Source organism: Gymnoscopelus braueri (genome assembly GCF_963280865.1).
Source record: "Gymnoscopelus braueri genome assembly, chromosome: 17".
NCBI lineage: Eukaryota > Metazoa > Chordata > Actinopteri > Myctophiformes > Myctophidae > Gymnoscopelus > Gymnoscopelus braueri.
The window spans coordinates 21,621,088-21,642,408 of NC_137617.1; the positions used below are offsets into that span (position 1 = coordinate 21,621,088).

The 21,321-nt window shown below is 41.1% G+C and overlaps 1 protein-coding gene across 3 annotated transcripts; it reads right to left on the reverse strand.

Annotated features, from left to right (window-relative positions):
• Positions 1 to 238: 238 nt before the first annotated feature.
• Positions 239 to 21,023, reverse strand: zc3h7bb (zinc finger CCCH-type containing 7Bb). 3 transcript variants are annotated; one of them, XM_080455949.1, is made up of 21 exons: positions 20,809 to 21,023; positions 19,109 to 19,170; positions 18,952 to 18,988; positions 17,674 to 17,871; positions 17,325 to 17,483; positions 17,009 to 17,152; positions 16,847 to 16,889; positions 15,872 to 16,110; positions 15,120 to 15,405; positions 14,799 to 14,857; positions 14,483 to 14,582; positions 12,925 to 13,086; positions 12,237 to 12,442; positions 11,877 to 11,977; positions 9,885 to 10,066; positions 8,779 to 8,867; positions 8,186 to 8,427; positions 7,555 to 7,660; positions 6,310 to 6,418; positions 5,518 to 5,651; positions 239 to 4,706 (listed from the first exon to the last, which is right to left on the reverse strand). In XM_080455949.1, exons 2-21 carry the CDS (start codon positions 19,165 to 19,167, stop codon positions 4,671 to 4,673), a joined length of 2,691 nt encoding a protein of 896 aa, XP_080312075.1. In that variant the 5' UTR covers positions 19,168 to 19,170; positions 20,809 to 21,023; the 3' UTR covers positions 239 to 4,670. The 3 variants fall into 3 exon arrangements, with proteins under 3 accessions (XP_080312075.1, XP_080312076.1, XP_080312074.1); XM_080455950.1 differs by having other exon boundaries at positions 15,881 to 16,113; XM_080455948.1 differs by having other exon boundaries at positions 15,872 to 16,113.
• Between the last annotated feature and the right edge of the window lie 298 nt (positions 21,024 to 21,321).

Consider the following 21,321-nt stretch of genomic DNA (forward strand, 5'->3'; position numbering starts at 1 on the left):
AGCATTTCTATCTGCAGCTGGACAGCAAAATAGACAAGCAAGAAGAGACTATACGATACGTCTTCTTAAAGGGATACTTCACTTTAGGGCCGGGGAAACATTTAAAAAATATATTAAAAATAAATGAAAAAAGTTATGGAAAATTCATGGCCCCCTCACGCATTAGTAGGACACTCTAATGCGTGAGGGGGCCATGAATTTTCCATAACTTTTTTCATTTATTTTTAATATATTTTTTAAATGTTTCCCCGGCCCGAAAGTGAAGTATCCCTTTAACTACCAACCCTTGTAGCAGTGTCATGATTCACCTCCCTGTTACTACACACACACACGCCATGCAGAACAGGGATCCATGTTTTGGATGGGAGGACAGGGAGGTTAGCAAACTTTGTTTTGCCTATCAGCCACAGTGGCTGGTACCTCTCAAATGTTTTCCACCTTGCCTATTTTACAAGCCACTGATATTTCTAGAGCAGAATAACCCCTCCAAATGTTGCTTGATTACGTGCCAAAGTGACTTGCATATCGGACAAATTTAGCAGACAATTTTTGGCAGAATTCTTACTGTTGAGAACATTTGAGTAAAAAAAAAAACAATTTGAATCTAGTCCGGACCACAGCAAATTCTTCCAGACAAGCCACAGAAAAAAAAAAAAAAATCCAAACAGTTCCACCACCATCTCTTATCTAAATTACCTCATAAGGACGTCTAAGTATAATCATAGGTATAAGTATCATATATAGAGAGTAGGATAATAGGGGTATGTATAATCTTATAAGTATAGTATTGAATAAGGCGCTATACTGAAGTATATAGGCCTCTATGTATGCTTTGTTTGCAGTTCTGTCTTTGATTGGCAAACCATTAGGCAACCTAGGCCATAAAAAGTAGAAGAACAAAGGTACATTTCGAACTCATCTTCTAAAACGTAAACACCTTCTAGTTCTACATACACTCAAATTTTTAACAGTTAACTATAAACGTTCATCATTCTTTGGCCAGTATTTGGAGCAGTCCGAAGGCCACCAAAAATGTAAATGTAAGTAAGATAGTGTAACTCAAATATATGGCAGGTCCTTCACACATCCTGCTAGAACAATCTTTAGTGTACTGTGAAGAGATAACCTATATCCGATTGTGGGTGATAAGTTACATAACCACCTATATTACGTAAAGGTATAGGCAGAGTCACTGATCTATCTTCTTCACCAAAGCGGCAAAGTAATCAAGCGAGAACCCCCCATCCTGCACCTGGCTTGCCAAGACAGTCCTGTGTACTGTTTGCATACATAGATGCCTATCTACCTCTGTGGTGGTATCATATTCATACATGAATACATATATAAAGAGAGTTATACATAGCAATTAACATATACGTATATCAATAGCATATAAGAGAGAAATTAGAAATGGTCAATAGATAGCAATCATTATCATCATATTTATCATAATACTAGCGGTAGTAGTAATACGATCCCTCAATAAAGCAGATACATGGGCCATTCCAGACAAGAGACCAGTCTATCACAAATATTACCCAACCTACTGCAGGCTGACAAGCTTAATTGGGATTTGCCGCTAGGAGCCTCCTCTACCTTACCACAAGTTGTTCCAAACTTAGTGTCTAGGTGGGAAATCTACATTAAAATATGCATTGTTTGTTGTAATGCATTTTCTAGTTAAGCCACGAAGCCATGCAAAACTATTGTAATGAGGCCAGTCAGGCCACCGGTTTGTCCAAGTATTTCACCATCCATATATCCGTCCAGAGGGTGCTTAAGCAGCTCATCTATGCACACCTCTAGGTTGTCTTGTTTTAGGTCTGTTTTTGGTATGCAATCCCCCCCCCCCAAACAAGACAAAAAAGAAAAGAAAAAGGGTTTGTCTACAGTCATTAAATATAATGCGATATATCTGGCTGAATAAGAAATTATGTGGGCATCATTACAAAGTAAAGAATGCCCTCTTCCGTGCAGTGCAATAATGTGTTTTTAGCATTATTTGAGTCAGTATGTTACACATTTTGCTTTGTACACAGCAGGGTCTTTGCCCAAGCCCGATCCATCAATCAATCGAAAATATATATTCGTGTCTTCTTTTTTTGAGAGACACCTCCCTTTCTACAACTCTCTGTATGACCCTAATGTCACAGTAGGAGTCTTAACCATCTCTACATGCTTTACTCATGCTCAGCCTGCAAAGTGGAAATTAAACCATCACATTTGGAGCAAAATAAGGCCCCACCTGCAATACTGTCCCACAAATTATGTCTGGAATGACCCTCACAGAAGCGACAAAATAAAATTGTAAATCTTTTTTTTTTTTAAAGGTCACTATTGTCATCTAGTTCAGCGATACATGTCATATAGCAATAGCTCAATAATGAGAGATTCTTCTATGTAATCAATACAAGGTTTTCAGGTTATATATTTAATTAAGCTTAACTGCTAAGTTATCAATTATTATTAGTAGTATACAGTATCTGTAAATATGTATAATATAACATGTGTATAAATGTATTTGAATATAGACATACTTCCTTACGTCCTCTGTCCACATCACAAGTTAGGATTAAATGGCAATAGATATCCTGCCTTTTGTGTGTGTGTGTGTGTGTGTGTGTGTGTGTGTGTGTGTGTGTGTGTGTGTGTGTGTGTGTGTGTGTGTGTGTGTGCGCGCATGTGAATGTGTTTTATAGGCACATCATTTGGTGCTAATCGTTTCCCCCATCACCCAAAATATCGCTTCTTCCCATTGAGGAAAAAAAAATCTTGGGAGCTACCATTAGCAATTAGGAACACAGTCATTTTGATGCATGAGGACCACAAGAGCAAAATACCTTTTCTATAAAATAATGGCCCTATTTGAACTGAATACATGATATCTAACCCTTACTTAATCTGAGCAAATATTCAAACAATATTTCATAGAAAGAAATTAAAACAAAATCAACGACATATTGTCATTACTCCATTATTATTCGATTCTTATGTCTATCTATGGAGATTTTTCTTTTCACAAAACATGCTTCACCAGGGAACAAAATAATTTGATAGTTTTGTTTGTCATACATATAACTAATTTCCTTAGTTGACTATGCTTCAGTTCAATATGGGGTCATTCTTTTTTTTTTTCTTCTTCTCTTCAAAAAACATGATTCACTAGGGAATAAAATAATTTCATCTTTTTGTTAGTCATAAATATCACTCATTTACTTAGTCAACTGTGCTTCAGTTCAATATTGGGTCATTACTTCCGTATGAGAATCTGCGGTCTAATCTGATTGGATGCAGACATCAGCGACGAGTTGGGCTATGCACACCTTCTGTCTTAACCACGTATGCCTTATTTCATCGTACAACGGTGTCATATGGCGAAAATGGCCATTGCCATTTTCTGTATTTTTAAAAATGTTCACCTATGACATGCCCAAAATAGGTATGCCAGGTTGAACGTGGTTAACACTTCCAAGTCGCCCATCCCACCCAAAAAGAGACCCAAAATTGCATTATAAAACAAAATGCCAGACGGCAGGATTAAAGAAAAAAATAGCTAGCCCCATTCTGAAATCGGTTATAAATTTGCCCCATACTCACTATAGCAAGTACGTCTACCGAGTCTTTCTCTATTTGCGTTTGGAAATGTTTCAATGGCCCCGTGACATACACAACAGGTGATTCTAACCAGTATATATTAGCACTATTGTGCAATAGTCAAGTTTTTGGAGGCTGAAATACAAGCATGTAACATTTCACCTGGATACAGGCTGACCGTGAATAAGAGGCCAACAATGGATGTGAATGTGTACCACATCTGTGCGAGTGCTGTGTAGGCATGAAAGGCTTGATCAGATAACCAGCTAGGGGCATTAGTCTGTCCATTAAACATGAGAAGCACAGCGGGAGGAGAGCACGGAAGGAGGAAAACGTAATTGGACAGAAATTAGTTTTTGGGGCGTGTATGCCGAAATACATTCCACAACCATAATCTTGATTAGTTTTTCACTTCTCCAGATCGACTTCCATGATTTAAAGGGCCCATGCAGGCCATACATTCATAAAGCTCTACCAATATGGCAGACAATATAGAAGGGAAGTACAACTCCCATGGAAACAAAAATAGCATTCCTAACCATTAGTCTCCCTTGAAACAAAAACAAAATATTTCTTTCAACCCTCTTCACTACCTTCTCACAAGGGAAGCAGAGTTCGGACTTAGCGATAACAGAACGCAGTCCCTAGACTCAGTGGGGGACAGGGGATAAATGCAGGGACTCTGGGAAGTCTGAGTAGATTCCTGGTTGTATTTCAAGGGTTCTCATTTGCTGGAGGGGGAATTCAAGGTGCTATCTATAACTGTAGCATGGCAGAAAAAGCATTAAACGTTTGCGTTTTCACCAACAGCTTTCTCTGTGTGAATTGGTGCCTGTGATTTGTGGCTGTGTGTGTATAAGTGTGTGTGTGTGTGTGTTTGTGTGTGTATGTGTAGTCAGCCAGTCAGTTATATCTAGGGGTATCTGTACGCTCTCATTATGCTGGTGAGATGCTAGACACATTCAGACTGGTGTGACATAAAGACAGACTCTACTGTAGCAGTAGCAGGTGTGGGCGGCCTGTCTCCTTCGCTTTCTGGTTGCAGGGGACTCTGCTTCTCCCAGTCACGGTGGCACTCAGAGCTCGTCTCCATCAGACAACCTGCGTCCTCCCTGAAACACATACAGGCCAACAGAGAGGGTCAATGAAACCCGGCACACACCAACATGTCTTGTCCTACGTCTCTTGATTATGACTGTGACGTTTTTGACCCCAAGTATAATATACTCTCTCTCTCTTCGGAGATGCCTAATGATTATTATTCCCATCAAGGTTTAGGAAAATCAGTTCTCAAGTTACCTTGCTAACAAACACCCAACCACCCACACACACACCCACATCAGTGAAGTTGGACCGTTTTCAATGTAGTGGGTCCCGGGATCCCCAGGTGGTCATTCCAATGGGTCTCGGGAAAATGTAATGGATCCCCAATAAAATGTTAACTTTTTTTTCTCTCGCTCTCTGTGATCTCCAAGAGTAATAATAAGTATAGCTACATTCATGCATGTTCAAATGATCTGATAATTATCAAAATTTGAAAACTATTTGTAAAAGAAAACCATGTACAAATGTCACATCATAATCTATCATGACATCTACAATTCTTTTTTTTCTGCGTCCTGTGGATGCAGCGATCGACAACCAATGACACATGGGTGCTGGTGAAAATAAGCAAAAACAGTTTTTATCTGGTGTCCAAGTGAAAAATAACACTGAAGGTGTATAATGAATGCGATATTACTTCATACATGCTTAACAGTATTAAATGTACACTTTGATACTCTGCTACTTGGTGCATGATCTTCATACTGAATTAGTCACTCCGATGCCCCACATACAGTACATAAACACACAAATACTTTGCAGCTATTAACAAGTCAAACCTTAACGTATCTCCCATTAACGTCGCTGGCAACCACTCACCATGCCCTCCGAGTAATCCACCGACATGGTAACCTGCTTCTCCTCCGGGGGCGGGGTCATGAGGGAGCCCTCTGCGCGCCTGGTCTGATTGGTCAGCTGCAGCCACATATCATACATCTGCTGCATGTCTCTCACTGGGGAAGACAGAGGAGGAGAGTGAAAAGAAGGGAGGAGGGGAATGAGGGCAAAGAGGGAAAGTAGAAAAGAGGGAAGAGTGGGGCGAAAGAGATAAGGAATGGAAATGACCTTGAGGTAGTATACTCTGCAGGACAACAGTAATTAATAAAGGGCTGAAACGATCGGTTATTTCCCAGGCGACAATTCTGTCGATTACATTTTTTATTCATTAAGTGGGTGTTTTCTAATATTTTAACGAATTGATTAAACACTTAAGCAATATTTTATACTTCATTGCACAACGGTGTCATGCGAAAATAGTGAAAATAGCAGATCTAAAAACTTGCGATGCGACATGTTGTGAACTTGTAGATTGGCTATTTTCACTATATTGAAAGTTTTTGAAATTTTGTTTTAAGATTTTCACAAAACAGAAATATAGAGGCAGTGAAAAAGTGAGCGAGAAAACTAAAAAAGGCAGGGAGCAAAAAGTAGAAAGAAATGGCCAGATCTGATCTAGTCTCAATCGGTTGCCAAAATTAATTACTCTCTTTTCACCGGTGGCTTGTTCTTCTTGCTATTTAGTCTGTGTGTCTTTGACTGCAGCGAGGGTAAATCCCATTGAATGGCTTTTCAACAGAGATATAAACATATATACTGTATAATATATCTTACAGCTGTTGTTCTTCATGTACGTCCACACGTCTCTTTCTTCCAGGCTGTGGGCGAATGAGCAGTTACCAATATAGTGGCACTTCTTCTGTTTCATCACATGGACACACATCTAGAGGAGGGTGAGGGGTTGACAGGCCACAAACATGCGTTAGGAGCTTGTATTATTTATTCATGCATGCATACACCTTTCAGACATTTGAACTAAGCACTTATCTTTTGCATAATGGGTATGGTGGTAAACCTGATGTATACAAGTGTAATATATATTTTCCTGGAGGATGATGTCAGGGGCATGAGATTGTTCCCCGAAAATATTGAAAGTGTGAATTAAAGCACACTATATCAAGTAAATATAAGACTGACATCCCTTGAAGTTTAAAGGACGACTTCACCCATTTTCAATCTATCTTCATATAATAGATCCTCACTAATGCTCCGGATAAAATTGTGTAATTTATTTCTACTCAGACTGTGTCTCATAGGAGGGCTGTGGACACTTCAGAAACCCGTCTACCAGTGACATCATCGCTAGCAAAGTTTTTTTTCCTTCAATATTTAAAAAGAAAAAAAATATTAACGCGAGAACAATGGCTTCCATTATAGCATGCTAACTTTCCAGGAAATAAAGCCTGTAGTTTCTATTAGCTTGGATTCCCTATCGACGATGTCACTGGTCAACCGGGTTTCTGAACTGTCCACAGTCCTCCTCTGAGACACAGACTGAGTATACAAAAATGGTGCCATATTATCATGTGCATTAGTGAGGACCAATTATATGAAGACAGGTTGAAAATGGGTAAAGTCGTCCGTTAAGATCATGTCCAGGGTGCTAGGATGGAGGGCTTATTAATGCCCGCAACGTTTGAAATGATCAACCGTTGCTGAGCTCAAACATCATGTCATCTGCATTATTAGCACAAATTGAACTGAAACAATGGTAAATATCAGATCATAAATGACTGGGTTGTCAGACACAGTCTGGAGGACAAAGTGTGACATTGATGAGCAGCGCTCCTCTGCAAAAGTCGAAATATTTTCAGCTTGAAGCGCTCAGGGCACTCCTCCAAACAACGCTGGACACTAGCACGATATTCTAGCACAATGATCAGAATTTCAATCAGGGTTCATTACAGTACTTTAAGGTTTCATACTCTGACTGCCCATTCCAATTCAAAACAAGCAAGAGGGAAGGAAATGTGTGAGCGGTTGTGTGGATTATAAGGAGCTCAGAATAGAGGGACTCACATCATATTGCTGTGGATAGGTGCGAGAGAAAGGCAGTGGTCGAACCACCACCCATTTCTTCTTCTCAAAGGATTTTACCAGCAGGACCCGTCGCTCCTTAGTCCAGCTGCACAGAGAGGAAATGTTAATATGAAACTGCAGCAAAGCCTATTAGGTTACAAGACTGTAAGCTGTTCACTAATGCACTCAGTAGCAGTGGTTAACCCATTGATACCTGGAACGCATCTGTGTCACTTTAGAAGTCTTTGGCTATTCAAAAATAGCAGATATACAAGCTCATAGCGCGGCACCGAGTGCCGCGCTACGAGCTTGTAGATCTGCTATTTTTGAAAAATCGAAGGAAAAAAAAAGTGTTTTTTTTTTCAAAAAATTGTTAGGATTTAGAAGACATTTCTAGAATCTTCTCAGGTCTTAATGGGTTAAACAATTCCAGTCATGTATTTAGGCCGTTACTACACCTAGTGTGCCAATAACTAGTAGAACAATGAGGGTCAGCGTTAGAACAGGATTAGAACAGACATTCAACATACAGACAGGTGACAAAATAAAAATAAAAAACAACATGGTTGTCCTAGTAAGGCATTGGGCCACCACAAGCTGCCAGAACAGAAACTCAAAGTGGTCCTCTCACCTGTGTCGTGCTTTAGCCGTGCAGTACTTGAGGTTCTTGTCAGGTTCGTTGACCTGGCCGTCCCTCCAGCACTGGCCGCACACAAACTTCATCTTCAGGTTCAGACCCCGCCCCCTCCCTGAACCCACCGCTCCCATGCCCCCTCCCACCGAGTGCACTCCTCCTCCACCAATACCCTCTCCTCCCCCAATCCCCCCAACACCACCAGACATACTGCTGCTGTGGTGGGAGATGTGCATAGGCTGACAGAGAGACAGAGAGAAGGAGAGACAGAGGTTAGAAAGAGGGGAAGAGAATAACATCGGGATACATTCATTCAAAAAGATGCAATCAATCTTCCCTGACCTGATTTGTTTTCCAGGTGACCTTTTGTCTAGGGGGCTTGTAATATTCCACACTTCTGATGTCTTTATCCCCACTTTGTGTCCAAAGCACAGGTTTAATCTCTATAGTACCGTTTAATCTACAGTAACTAAATAGCTGACCATGAGTCAGCTATTATTATTGAACCCATAACGTAGCCACTATGTTTTGTTGTACATGGCACCAGCTGGTCTAGCAAACCCCATCCCAGCATCCTTTTGCAGACTCACCTTCTGTTGGTGCTGCTGCTTCTGTGCATTCTGCTCTAGTCTGTGCCAGTGTCTCTTGGACTCTTGCACCATCTCCTCATGGGTAATACCTAAGAGATGTTGGGAAGTACTGAATAAGTTCAGTGGTTCTCAAGTGCCTCGTGATGGCACACCACACAACACTGCAACAACACGGTTTTAATTCAAGCAGTCATATCAGGTAATAATATAGACCTGGGGCACCAGGCGAGTGCAGTTGACTCGCAATCTTTCAACTTTTATTGGCATAGATGGTTGTTTCGGCAATCAAGAATTACTCGGCGTGCTGACCTGACTGTACAGTTGGATCCAGCACCCACTAAAACTACATTAGTACATTAGAGTTGAGCATGCTTGAACTTTCATATGAATGTATTTAACTACCTGGCTGAATAAGAAAACCAGCAGAGGGGAGAAGAAAGTTCAGTTTATTTGGGCAGCAAATAAACTAAAATGTAGCCTAGAGCTAAGAAAAAGTGATCATTGATAAAAGTACAAGATAATCTTGCACCAGGGGGTGCCCAGCAAAATGTGTTAATATAGCGTCACAATAATTGTAACCACTATATTTTATACTTTGGCAATAGACAGAGAAAAATCACACCCTGTGTGAAGTGGGCGGTGTCTTTAAATCACAATACTGAATGGAGTCAACCAATCATGTACAAAAAATAAATACATTTATTGAAACACTCTTTATGATGGAAGAAACCATAACTTAAAAAAAACAAATTTATGTTTTTTTTAAAGTTATGGTTTCTTATATAGGGCTATGCACATGTGTCATGTGACACTGGCCAATCACAGTCCTGAATAGACTGTGATTGGCCAATCACGGTGCAGGGTTAGGCGGGGTACTTTTTGGCCAATCACAGCGCAGGATTTGTTGTACAAATATCCAAACCTCACTTATAGGGGCGGTTTCACCGCCCAAAAATATATAATGATTTGAAGAAAAAAATCCCCCCCTCACATAAATCTTCTGGCACAAAACATTTTCAGATGGGGGGTCCGCAGCCAAAAACACATCAATTTTGGCCTTGACACAAAAAAGTTTGAGAACCACTCAGAGTGCGTGTAGTGTTCACCTGTGTCCTGCTGCAGGACCCAGCACTTCAGCTCTATGACAGAGTGTGCAAAGGAACAGCTGTCCTCCCGCTGGCAGCCGTAGCGCACCTCATGGCGACACACATCAAACTGGCACAGCGGATGCAGCGGGCGCACTTTGCTGTAGCGCACATTGGCCGACCTCACCACGTGCACCAGGCACCTGGAGGGAGGGAGCACACACACACAATGTTCAGGTCAGTAATTGAAACGGTCACATTTGAACAGCAACAGAATAGAAGCAATGCTACAGAAAACTAGAACAGAGAAAGGTGACTATGAAAATATGATATAAAATAATTTATTGATTGAATGTTTTATTGACAATTTTTTAAGGGTTAGGATAGCAGTACAGCAGAAAGTAAGATCAGGAAACAAGTTCTAGAAAGGAGATAGACATACTGAAAACAAACAAATTAATGGACACGGTGATAATTAAAGCGGAACTATGTAACTTTCTTTTAATGAATAAAACATAATTCTGTCTAATCTGTATGGTAGAGTATGTTAATACAATATAACTTATACAATTGGGGTGGTTGTATATTGTCTCCTTGCTCTTCTATTGAGACATTTAGACGGTGTCAAAGGTCATGTCTCACCTAGACACAGGATCTGACAAATTTTGACCTAATGGTCAATATTCAATATATCCCCTGAGCCAAGTAGGCAGGCTCTATTAGCTCAATGGTAAATAATTCAGAACTTGCGCAGGAAACCGGGTTCAAATCCGGGGTAGAAGGAGAAAGTTACCTAGTGCAGCTTTAACTCTTAAACCATTTTTGTTATTAATAAATTAATGTTTAGGGCCCCTGAACTAGGTCTCTCTTGAGAATGAGACCTAGTCAAGACTCAATGATATTAAATAACGGGTAAATAAAACTTGATGTGGTGCGGGTCTCCTCGTTACTAGCACAAATTGTGGTATTACAGAAAACTTTTAAATTCTGTGACGTTGTACTGTACGACGCCTCCAGAGTACAGTCTAACGCAGCAACGCAGCGTCTCTGCGGCCCCTCATGGTAAAAAAAAAAAAAGCACAGGATAAAAATATACATTTCCGTTCAAATATATGGGTTGCTTAATTTTTTTTCAAAAACAAACAGACAGACATACATACAGGTGCGTCAATTGTTACAGGTATAATGCATAGTTTTCTATGCATTTCGTTTTTTGGGGGGGGGGGGTTGACCCCCAATTTTTTTCGGCCGCGCGGCTTTGCTGCGCGCCCAGGATAGGTGTACCTTATTTCAATCTCTGGGAGTTGGCAACCCTAACCTTGCCATACCTTAGCTTTTGCTGTAACTGATGCCACTGGACATACACACAAAATAAACAGGTACAGTGAAAAGAATATGATGTCAAAATGTACATTTTCTTATAACAATAACAATGTGTGTGTTACAAAATCGAAAATTCCAAAATAGGACTGACATTTTTAGCTTGCGGCCCCTTGGACTTTTGGTATTTTGCTGACTGGCCCCTGAGCCATCTTAAGTTGAGTAGCCCTGGTCTAACGTCATACCACGTTGGCTGCACTCCAGCTGCAGAGCAGACACTGCAATTGATTTAAAACAGGTCTTCCCAGCTGCCTTTTCGATCAAAACAAAACTTGGAGGAGGACCAATCAAATGGCTAAACAGAGGCTGGTTTGTTTTGCCACAACTATGGACTCTTTATACAATCAACCCGATTACTGTAACACACTAATGTTCTCCACTCATCGACCAGAAAGGTGCCAGTTCTCTGTGATTTCTTCAAATGCATTTTTTCTAATATGTGAAAGAGGTGTTGTTTCTCTTTAAAGAAAACATAAAAGTCAAGCCAGAATGATAATAATTACCATGATGATCGTTATCATCTCTAACAGAGATGTGGGGTTAAAATGCTCCATGTCATGATATAAGAAAGAACAGTGAAGTCATGTGAGATCAGTACATTTTAAAGAGAAACAAGACGTCTGTCGGACTCACTTGTTATCGTCGAACGGGTGTCGCGCTGTGAGGTTTGAGCACACGGCTAAGTTTTCTTTGCTGCGTTTACTGATGATGCGAGGTTTACTGTCAAAACATTCCTGTCCAGTGGGGAGAAGAGAGAGAGATTGTAACATAATTTCAAATGAAAAACTGTAACCAACAGGACAATACAATAAGTAAATTGTACATTATATTTAGACTCTAGAACAACTGTACTGTATACCAGAATCATAAAACGCGGGACGTGATGTTGATACTGTCCATTGTGCCAACAGAATCATCCGTTTACCATGACCCAGTATATGGGGTCAAACCTAAGTTAATCCCAGGCATTAAAAAACTCTCTCTGGCTCTCACCTCACAGAGGAACATAAACATGCCCATGTGGAGCTGCAGCAGCCGGGTGACGCTGAGCGCACGGCGCTCTGTGCTGCCCAGGGGGTCGAACAGCAGCTCGCGACTCAGAGCCCCCTTTCTCTCCTGGGTCCACACATCAATCTCCTCCTGACAGTAGGCGAAAGTACAGTTCTCCCCATACTGGCACTCCTGTCGTTCCTGCACCTCTGTGGAGGAGAAGGGGGAGGAGGTGAAGAATAGGGCTTTTTATAGAAAAGATTGTTACATTGTGGAGAAAAAAAAACTGGCTTTGAATTAATTGAATGAGAAATGCTCAGGAGAAAAGGAGACAATAATGTGGCCAACACGTCCAGTCTTTAGCTATCGTCACCAAGTTACTAGGTGTGTGGTTCATGAACGAAGGTGCATTAATCACAATGGGGTGTTCAGGTCAAAAACAAATCATTAACTTCAGTGCCATTTGGTCATGTCTGTTCTCTGCTACAGCTACAGTAACACTTGTTAAATGTCTCTGGTGGGTACTTTTGTGTACAATTACAGTATCTACAGGGAAGGAAACTCATTTTAAACTGGAATACAACAAAAGTTCAAACCCATCAGCAACATACTTAACCAATGTAATTCATTTCCATGCCCATAAAAAAGAAATCCCATCATTTCTATTCCGTTATTTCACCCAAAAACACACCTTTACAGAGTACAAACGCTCCCAGGAAGTTGTTCCGTGCGGGCCGGGGCCGGACCCTCTTCCAGTTGGGGTCTTCTGTGCTTTTGAGGCGACACAGAAGAACGTCTCTCTTACAGCGGTGTGCTGCCTCAGGCTGATACTGGTAGTCCATTACTCGTGGACCTGAGAGAGTGAGATATGAAGAGGCTACAGCCAAATTCAACTAAACATCTGTCAAATCAAATGAACATTTGTTTATATAGCACATTTTGAATATGAAAATAAAATGTAATACACTGCGCCTTACGTTAAAGTAAAGTACACAGATGAAAAGCATGTAATAATTAACAGACAGACAAACCACATATGGAAAAAATAACAGGAGTAAATCAACTAGGTAAGATAATAAGGGAATGTACCTCTAATGGCATTTGTCCATCACCACACTAACCTTTTTCATCAGACAGATGTGACGGATAAACCCCCCAATCAATGACATAACAGGCGCCTTCCCCAACCCCACTCTTTCTCCAACACCACAACCCGGTTTCTACAAAGGCCTGTGTGGTTATGGCAGCGATAATTACAAAACATGATTTACATGATGTAAGACTTCATCCTAAGAGGGCAGCTATCTATACACAATCTGTATAGTTTAACAGGTATTTCACTTTAAAGCACTTCTGGGGTAATTTTAACATCTACTGTGGCTTTTGTGTGCAACCCAGACAGTTAAAGTAATACTAGGTAACTTTAAAACAAAAACTAAAGTTAAATTGTATATCTTTTGTGAGTGGCAAATGTTTCACAACACCCACTCCATGAATTTCACCACCGAAAGCCTTTTATAAACATATTTTCTATTGAAAGTTGACAGGGACGTGTTTCCCGCGAAAATGACGTCATCTTGTCGGAAAACGGAAACGGAAATGCACCGGTTTCCTGTTTGGCCAGGAACTAACGCACTAATAACAAAAAGGAATCTCACGCTGTTTTTAAGAGATTATAGGATTTGAAGATGGAAAAACAACAGCAAAAGAAAACACAACACACGGTAACTAATGCTCCACTGGCTGAGAGAAACGATCCGCAAGCATAGTATAAAACAATTAAAAGAACGCTTTTTGAAACGCTTCCGTCTTCTGGTGAAAACAAATGGAGTTCTGGGTGATGCAGGCATCCACTACAGGCCTGCAATGACGGTAGTGACCAGCAGAGGTTGCAAAAAATCGTTAATTGTGGACCTGCATTGTATTATTTTAAGTTAATATAAGTTGTTTGATTCAATATAAATTTGATCAGACACCCCCCATCCTATAAACAGTACATCAGCCCATTGAACTTCAAACTCAATTTTAACGATGTTAAGACTCATTGACAACACACATCCCTGGTTCTGGTGACTTATATTGTCCTTCTAATGCATGAGGGGGGGGGGGGTCAATTACAGTTGTCTTTTTTTTATTTTCCCCAAAAATTCTAAAAACAATAATGAATAAAATTCAGTCAAAACATGAAAATGACCCCATAATCACAAGTTTTTCAAAGTGAAATACCCCTTTAACCTTTGTGTATGTACCTATGCGGCTGTAACAGGCATGGCAGGCTTGGCGGAACTCATGTGTGGCTGCGAGGGGGTTCCTAGAGAGCAGAGACAGGTTGGTCCCAGATGGACCGTTCTGTAGAAGAGGACAAAGGTTATTATATGGTTACATTCAGAAATCAAAGGCTGGAAGCCTCCATCATAGGTGGGCAGGGCAACCATGTCTTTCGATCTACGAAAATTGTGGGTACACGTCAGTGAAATTAATCGCTGGGAACATCCCTAATCTGAGTCATTTGGCAAGAGCATGTCATTGTGTGTGTGTGTGTGTGTGTGTGTGTGTTTTACTCACTGTGTGTGTGGTGCTATGGTTGCGTATTCCAGGGATAAAGCTGTGAGACACTCGTCCCCCTGGAGACAAAAGGACACAGAGAAATTGAAGTAAGAAGCTGTGGCCTTGCTGCAACGATGCCGAGAATCACATAACATTGTTGATTCACTCACGTTGATGGCAACAACTGTTCATGCACACAACTCAAATCAGTTTGAAAATGAGGAACTGAATTCAAGGTGGAGAAGGAACACATGGGGACATGTGGAAAGAGCAGCACATAATGAGATTTCAAGATAAATAAAAACATAGATTAAAAACATCTTTGAGCCTTCCACTCACCAGGCAATTTGTACTCAGACAGGGAGTCCAGCCCTCCTGCCCCACCACAACTTCCTTTCCCCTCTCCATCCCCAGCTCCTGGCGAAAAGGATCCCAGTGCGTCCCGCGCCTGGGTGGAGCCCTGGTCCCTCTGGGCCAGCGTGGGGTAGGGCTCCAGGGTGGGCATCTGGCTGAAATAGGCAGGGGGTAGCTGAGGAGACGGGGCTGGAAGGCTGGGCGAGTACGGAGGCCGGAGACCCACCGCTGTGTTGGGGAGGTTGGTAGGGATGGCACCCTGCACTGGACTCTGGACCAAAGACACACACACACACACACACACACACACAGGCAAACATCAGCTCAAATACAGATATGTCAACACATGGAGTGAGGATTGCAAGATTTCTGCTAAAATGAAAATTCTTCTTCTGTAGTCACAATAGTTTTACATTTGAGTCTTAACACTATTTATTTTGCATTTATGCTCATATTAAATGGTTCACCTGCTGCTTTACTATTGTGCAGTTAGGGGATTCACATGTACAATGCAGCAATTAGAGTAAATAGCGTAAAAAGGGCAGGGAGACCACCATCAACCACTGCAGTTGTGTTAATTATATTGTATTCACGTACTCTACCAAACAGATTGCTTAAAATAACATTTTATTCACAAAAAAGTTGAATTGCAGCTTTAACACTAAGGTGTCTAGGTATCCTGTCTGGCCCTAAGAAACAACATTTTCAAATCCATCCAGCCATTTTCCTCTGCTAACCTCACTGACTTTCTTGGGGATGCAGTCCAGAAGACTGTCCAGTTCATCGTTGATGACGCTGCTGCTGCACTCATCTATGTGCTCTGATACGGGCACTGAGTATGGCATGGGGGGTAGCCCCTGGCTACTGGGACTCTCTGACAGGTCAGCACATGGAGTCACTACGGGGGTCGCAGGGTCATCGCTGACGGGGATGGGCGTGGCCAAAGGAGCAGGAATACACTGGGCACTGGACTGATCTGCTGGGAGGGAAATGGAAAGAATTTTCAGAAATCCAGATTTAATGGATTAGTAGTAATAGTACATCTTTATTTTCAAAGTGGTTATAAAAAAAACATACACTAAGTGCTTCCTAATTACATAACAAGCAATAAAGGAATTTATAAAAGAGGTGGAAACAGATTAACAAGATAAATATTATTCAACAGAATAGTAGAACAAACCATAAAAAGGAAATTATATGGGTACAGTGAGGGCAAAGCAATGTAGAATTTAGTTTCCCCCATGTGTATAGGGACACTGTATAAGTAACACTGTGTAAATGAGAAAATATGGACGGATGGTGGCACAGTGGATATGAGTAATCTCTAAAATGACATGGTACCCTTCAAGGGGTTTATCCTAAAAAAATAAATTTTAATATGAATTGACAAAATGAGGAAAATAAATTCCACAATCTTTTTTTTTCTCGCAATGTGTGAAAGATTCTGGTATTTAATTCCTTGGCCTACTGGCAGTGTGCACAAGAAATGTGGCGTTGTTTGGCCCAGTGGCTTGCGAGATTAGCTGTGGAGACAGACACAAAAAACAGACCCATTTCTAGACAGCTTGCCTCCTAGGAGCCATGCTGTACAACGGAATGGGTCAAAAATATAACCACTGTCCAACTCTGTTGGTTAAGGTAACAAACAGAACAGAAGAACGATACATCCGGAGATATTATCTCTATTGCTAATACACACAAAGCAAAAATACCTGGTCCGATGTCAGTCAAAGACTCCAAGCCATTGGAGGACATCTAAAAACAAGAAGAAAATATATTTTATTGAGCTCAAAATCGTTATGCGAATCTACACACACACACACACAGCCAAATGTTTGCACTGGAATTAATTAAGCTCTAATTGTACTACCTACCTCTCCTGTGGGTGGGGATGTATCTCCATGATTCTCTCCTCCTGTGGCACTACTGGACTCAACCTGAGGGCTGATGTATGCCTTACGAACCTTCAGACCAAGTTTATTAGCCAGCTCCTGGGCGAGGTCGCTCACCTGCCTGTCCTGGAAATGAGACAACAAAGCAAAAAGGTTTGAAAAAACAAACAAGGAGAACAAACTTAATCTGAATTAATCTTAATTTATAAACAAACGAAGAACACTCTAATGGTGACAGACAATCAACCTTTCATTCACAGAGGCAAAGATATTTTTGTGTTTTGTGCTGACAACTTACGAGCGGTGCAATGAGCAGGCATTTAGTGCCACACTCGTAGGCCTCCCTGAGGCGTCCCAGCTCCCTTAGACAAAGGGCCTTGCGGTACAGAGCTCTGCGACTGCCCTCAGACACGCACAGCGCGCTGTCACAGTCTTGAACGCCACGATCGTACTCCCTCTGACAAGAGATGCAGAGAGGAAAAACCGTGAGTAAGGGTGTGGACGTTGAAGGAATTTGGTCAACAGAACAGCACACGAGGAGACTAAAGTAAGTGTCCTTGTGTGCACATACAAGATTCTATAGATACAACTTTATTGATCCCCAAGAGGGTAAATGATAGTTTCTTTCTCTTCTGGTCCTTCCTCACCACGTGATAGTGTGCAGCAGCCCGGTTGACATAGAGGCACTCCAGCAGCTCCGTGGGAATGACAAGGGCTTCGGCCTGGGCATAGCGAGCCACGCTGACTCCTTCCCCATAGTAGTGCGCTGCCTGGCGCCAGTCACCATCTCGGAACACTGTGTTTCCCTCATCCTGTAGGTTGCACACGAGTTGGGTCAAGAAGGCCTGCAGGTAAGAAACGGTAGAAAAATATTAATCTTTTGAGTGAAACTTGTACCAGATTCTAATTTTTAAACCACGCCCCATAGGGTTTCTCAGTGGTGCACTAAAAAAACATGACCAGTGTGACTGTAATGTGCCCTTTCACACTGTGTTTGTGCAGTTTCCTCTTTCACACTGTAATGTTTCCTCTTTCACACTGTAATGTGAAAGAGTCCAAAAGAAAAGCAGCGTACATGAAACCACTTAGCCATATGTTATGTGGTGTCGCATGGCAAAGATTTAAGATCTACAGGCGCATATGCATATATATATATATATATATATATATATATATATATATATATATATATATATATATATATATATATATATATATATATATATATATATATATATATATATATATATATATATATATATATATATATATATATATATAGAGAGAGAGAGAGAGAGAGAGAGAGAGAGAGAGAGAGAGAGAGAGAGAGAGAGAGAGAGAGAGAGAGAGAGAGAGAGAGAGAGAGAGAGAGAGAGAGAGAGAGAGAGAGAGAGAGAGAGAGAGAGAGATTAGTTTTTATATATTCTAAAAACAATGATGTAGTGAGATGAACAACATGATCAGGGAGAGAAAAGAAAACAGTCCGGCAAAAATTGCTAAAAGGGAATAGGAGGGTTAGATCAGGAGGTTAGGGTGAGAGAAAGACTCAAGGGGCAAGAGAGAGCTATAGAGAAAGATTGAGGTCATCAAAAACGACAACGCAGCAGCTCAAACATGGAGCCAGATTCCAAAAGTTGATTCTGTGCAAGGCCAATGTTTTCTCAGCCAATGGATTGGTTGAGGGAGGCTCTTACAGGGTCATGGACAAAGAACACATTTAATAGGAGGAACACTTTGTTACTTAATATCTTGGCTGCTGACTCCATGGTTTCCTTAGAATAAAAGTCAGGTTGCGGTGCAAAACCAGTTGTGAACAACAATGATGATAAGCATGTAGAAGTTATCATACACGTGAACAATTTGCAAACGGCACAAACACAAAGTAAAGAACTGTCAGCTAAAAGAAACAGGATATAGTGTAATACCTCATAGGTCTCTGGCTCTGGGAAGGGTAGAGAGGACCTGTGGATAAAAACAACAGAGTCACAGAATGATAATGATAGTCAGTGTTTCTGCATCCATGTGAGTTAGCAGGTTACCAAAAGAAAGAGGAAAAAAGAGACAATGTTATTGTTAACTTACTGGATGAAGCCCATTGATTTCTGAATCTCCTCTTGTCGCTTCTGTCTCTCAGGATCCATGACCTGAGGGCAAAGACAAAGTTTACTTGTAGACTAACAACAACAACAACCATCAAATATTATGGCCATACAATAATGACATGTATTAGTTTAGTAGACACATGCGTTATTTGTAATAATTTGCAAGGATAATATTTGCACACTGCTGGCTCTCATTCTTATCTTGCATTCCAACCAAGCCAGGCCTTGCTTCTAGCAATCCTCACGTCTATGTAAACAGTGACTAAAGGTTAGCATTAATATTGAAATGTTAATGGCCTGTGCATTGCCAGTGGAGTCTTCAATCAAATGCCAGACTTGAGCCTGTCAAACACCAACCATGGGCATTATTTTGTTAAGTATTGTGCCTTAATAAGCCTGCCTACCTAGAACAACATGTTAGCTAAGATCTGTGGGTCAAGAACCCCAGGGGGTGCCCACACGATTTTTTGGGGGTCCCCAGATGACAGTTAAAGGACTTTTAAGACATTTTTAATACCAAAAAAATCTATAAAAACTGGTCAAACATTGGTCAAATTGTAAAATAGTATAAGAAAGAGGATTTTTTCTTTAAATAGCTGATCTACAAACTCACAACGTGGTGAGCTTGTAGATCTGCTATTTTCACAATATTTATCTCATTATCTGTGGAACCGAGAGAAACAAAATGTAATGCCTCAACCCCTACAATTCCAAGTGCTTGTCGGGGTGGGGGGGTCCCCAGTTCAAATATGATTATTATGGGGGGGGGTCTCCCAGTTCAAATATGATTATTATGGGGGGGTCTCCCAGTTCAAATCTGATTATTTTGGGGGGTCGCGGCCTAAAGAGGCTGAGAACCATTGAGCTAAGTAAGTAACGTTGGTATTAAAGTGACTGACTGACTGTTAGCTGTAGCTAACCTGTCAGGACCAGACTATCACCTGGAACAACATCCTGACATGTAAATAAATAATGTCAATGTTACCACACTCTTGGCTATTTGGGATTAGCTAAAGCTACTATAGGTCGTATGCTAGCCACACAAGCTACTCACAGTCAGAGCCCCCTATTAATGCAAAAATACAAAAGATAGCTAATATTAAGTTATACTTAATAAATGTGTGAGAACCCTGGACTTTTATTAAGACATTCTTCTTCAGTCTCGTCACCAGTGACAACTCGTGGTTAGTGTGTTTAGTCTAGTTTCGCATTTGGTGGCTGCATGTTTAATGCACTGTTGCCAGATTGTGCGAGAGAAATAAGCAACGAGGTCTAGGAAAACAAGCCCAAAAGAAGCAACTAGGCTAGGCCACATGACATGAGCACTTTAGACCTATCATGCATCGGCTATTTGAGAACAGCCCATCTACAAGCTCACAGCGCGTCACCTCTGCTATTTTCAAACACTCTAGCAATGATATGTGGAATTTTTGGAATGTTTTTGAAACATTCTAACAACACAAATGCTCCCTGGCACAAGACATTCATGAACATATTTGAGAACCACTGGTTTAAGTAATAACAATCCAAAAAAAATTGGAAGCAAGCCTAAATGGGCAACACTTTAGAAACAACGCAACCAACAATATTTACAAGCAACTTCACAGACAAACAAGCCAAGGTCGCTTATAATAAGCCCGACATGGCAACACTGACGGAGGCCTCTCAGCCACAACTCACCGAGCTGTTTGTCTCTTTTTATTTCAGCTTTTCAGGGAAACGATGCGTTGTCGTTATATTAATTGTCTGGCAAGAAAAAGATCCGATCAGATATCAAACCCTGCTACATCCGCACGCATGTCTGTGACAGCACTAGTGTCCCTGTGATGACGGGATGTAGCATCTGGACGGTACATGAGTTTTGATCGTTGTGGTCGCTGGGCTGGCTAACGGTAGCAAGGGTTGCCAGATCTGCTTATTATAATTTCGCCGCAAGATTTTATTTGAAAATAGCCGATCTACAAGCTCACAACGCGTCGCATCGCGACGCGTTGTGAGCTTGTAGATCGGCTATTTTCAAATAGCTGATGTATATGTTAAAGTGCACATGTGGCCCATAGTCGCTTCTTTTGGGCTGGTTTTCCTAGACCTGGTTGCTTGTTTCTCTCACAGAATCTGGCAACACTGGCTAGGCTAGCTGCCTGGCTGGTGCCGCACAGCTCTTTGAAACTATCTCAACAAGTTTCTTTGAAG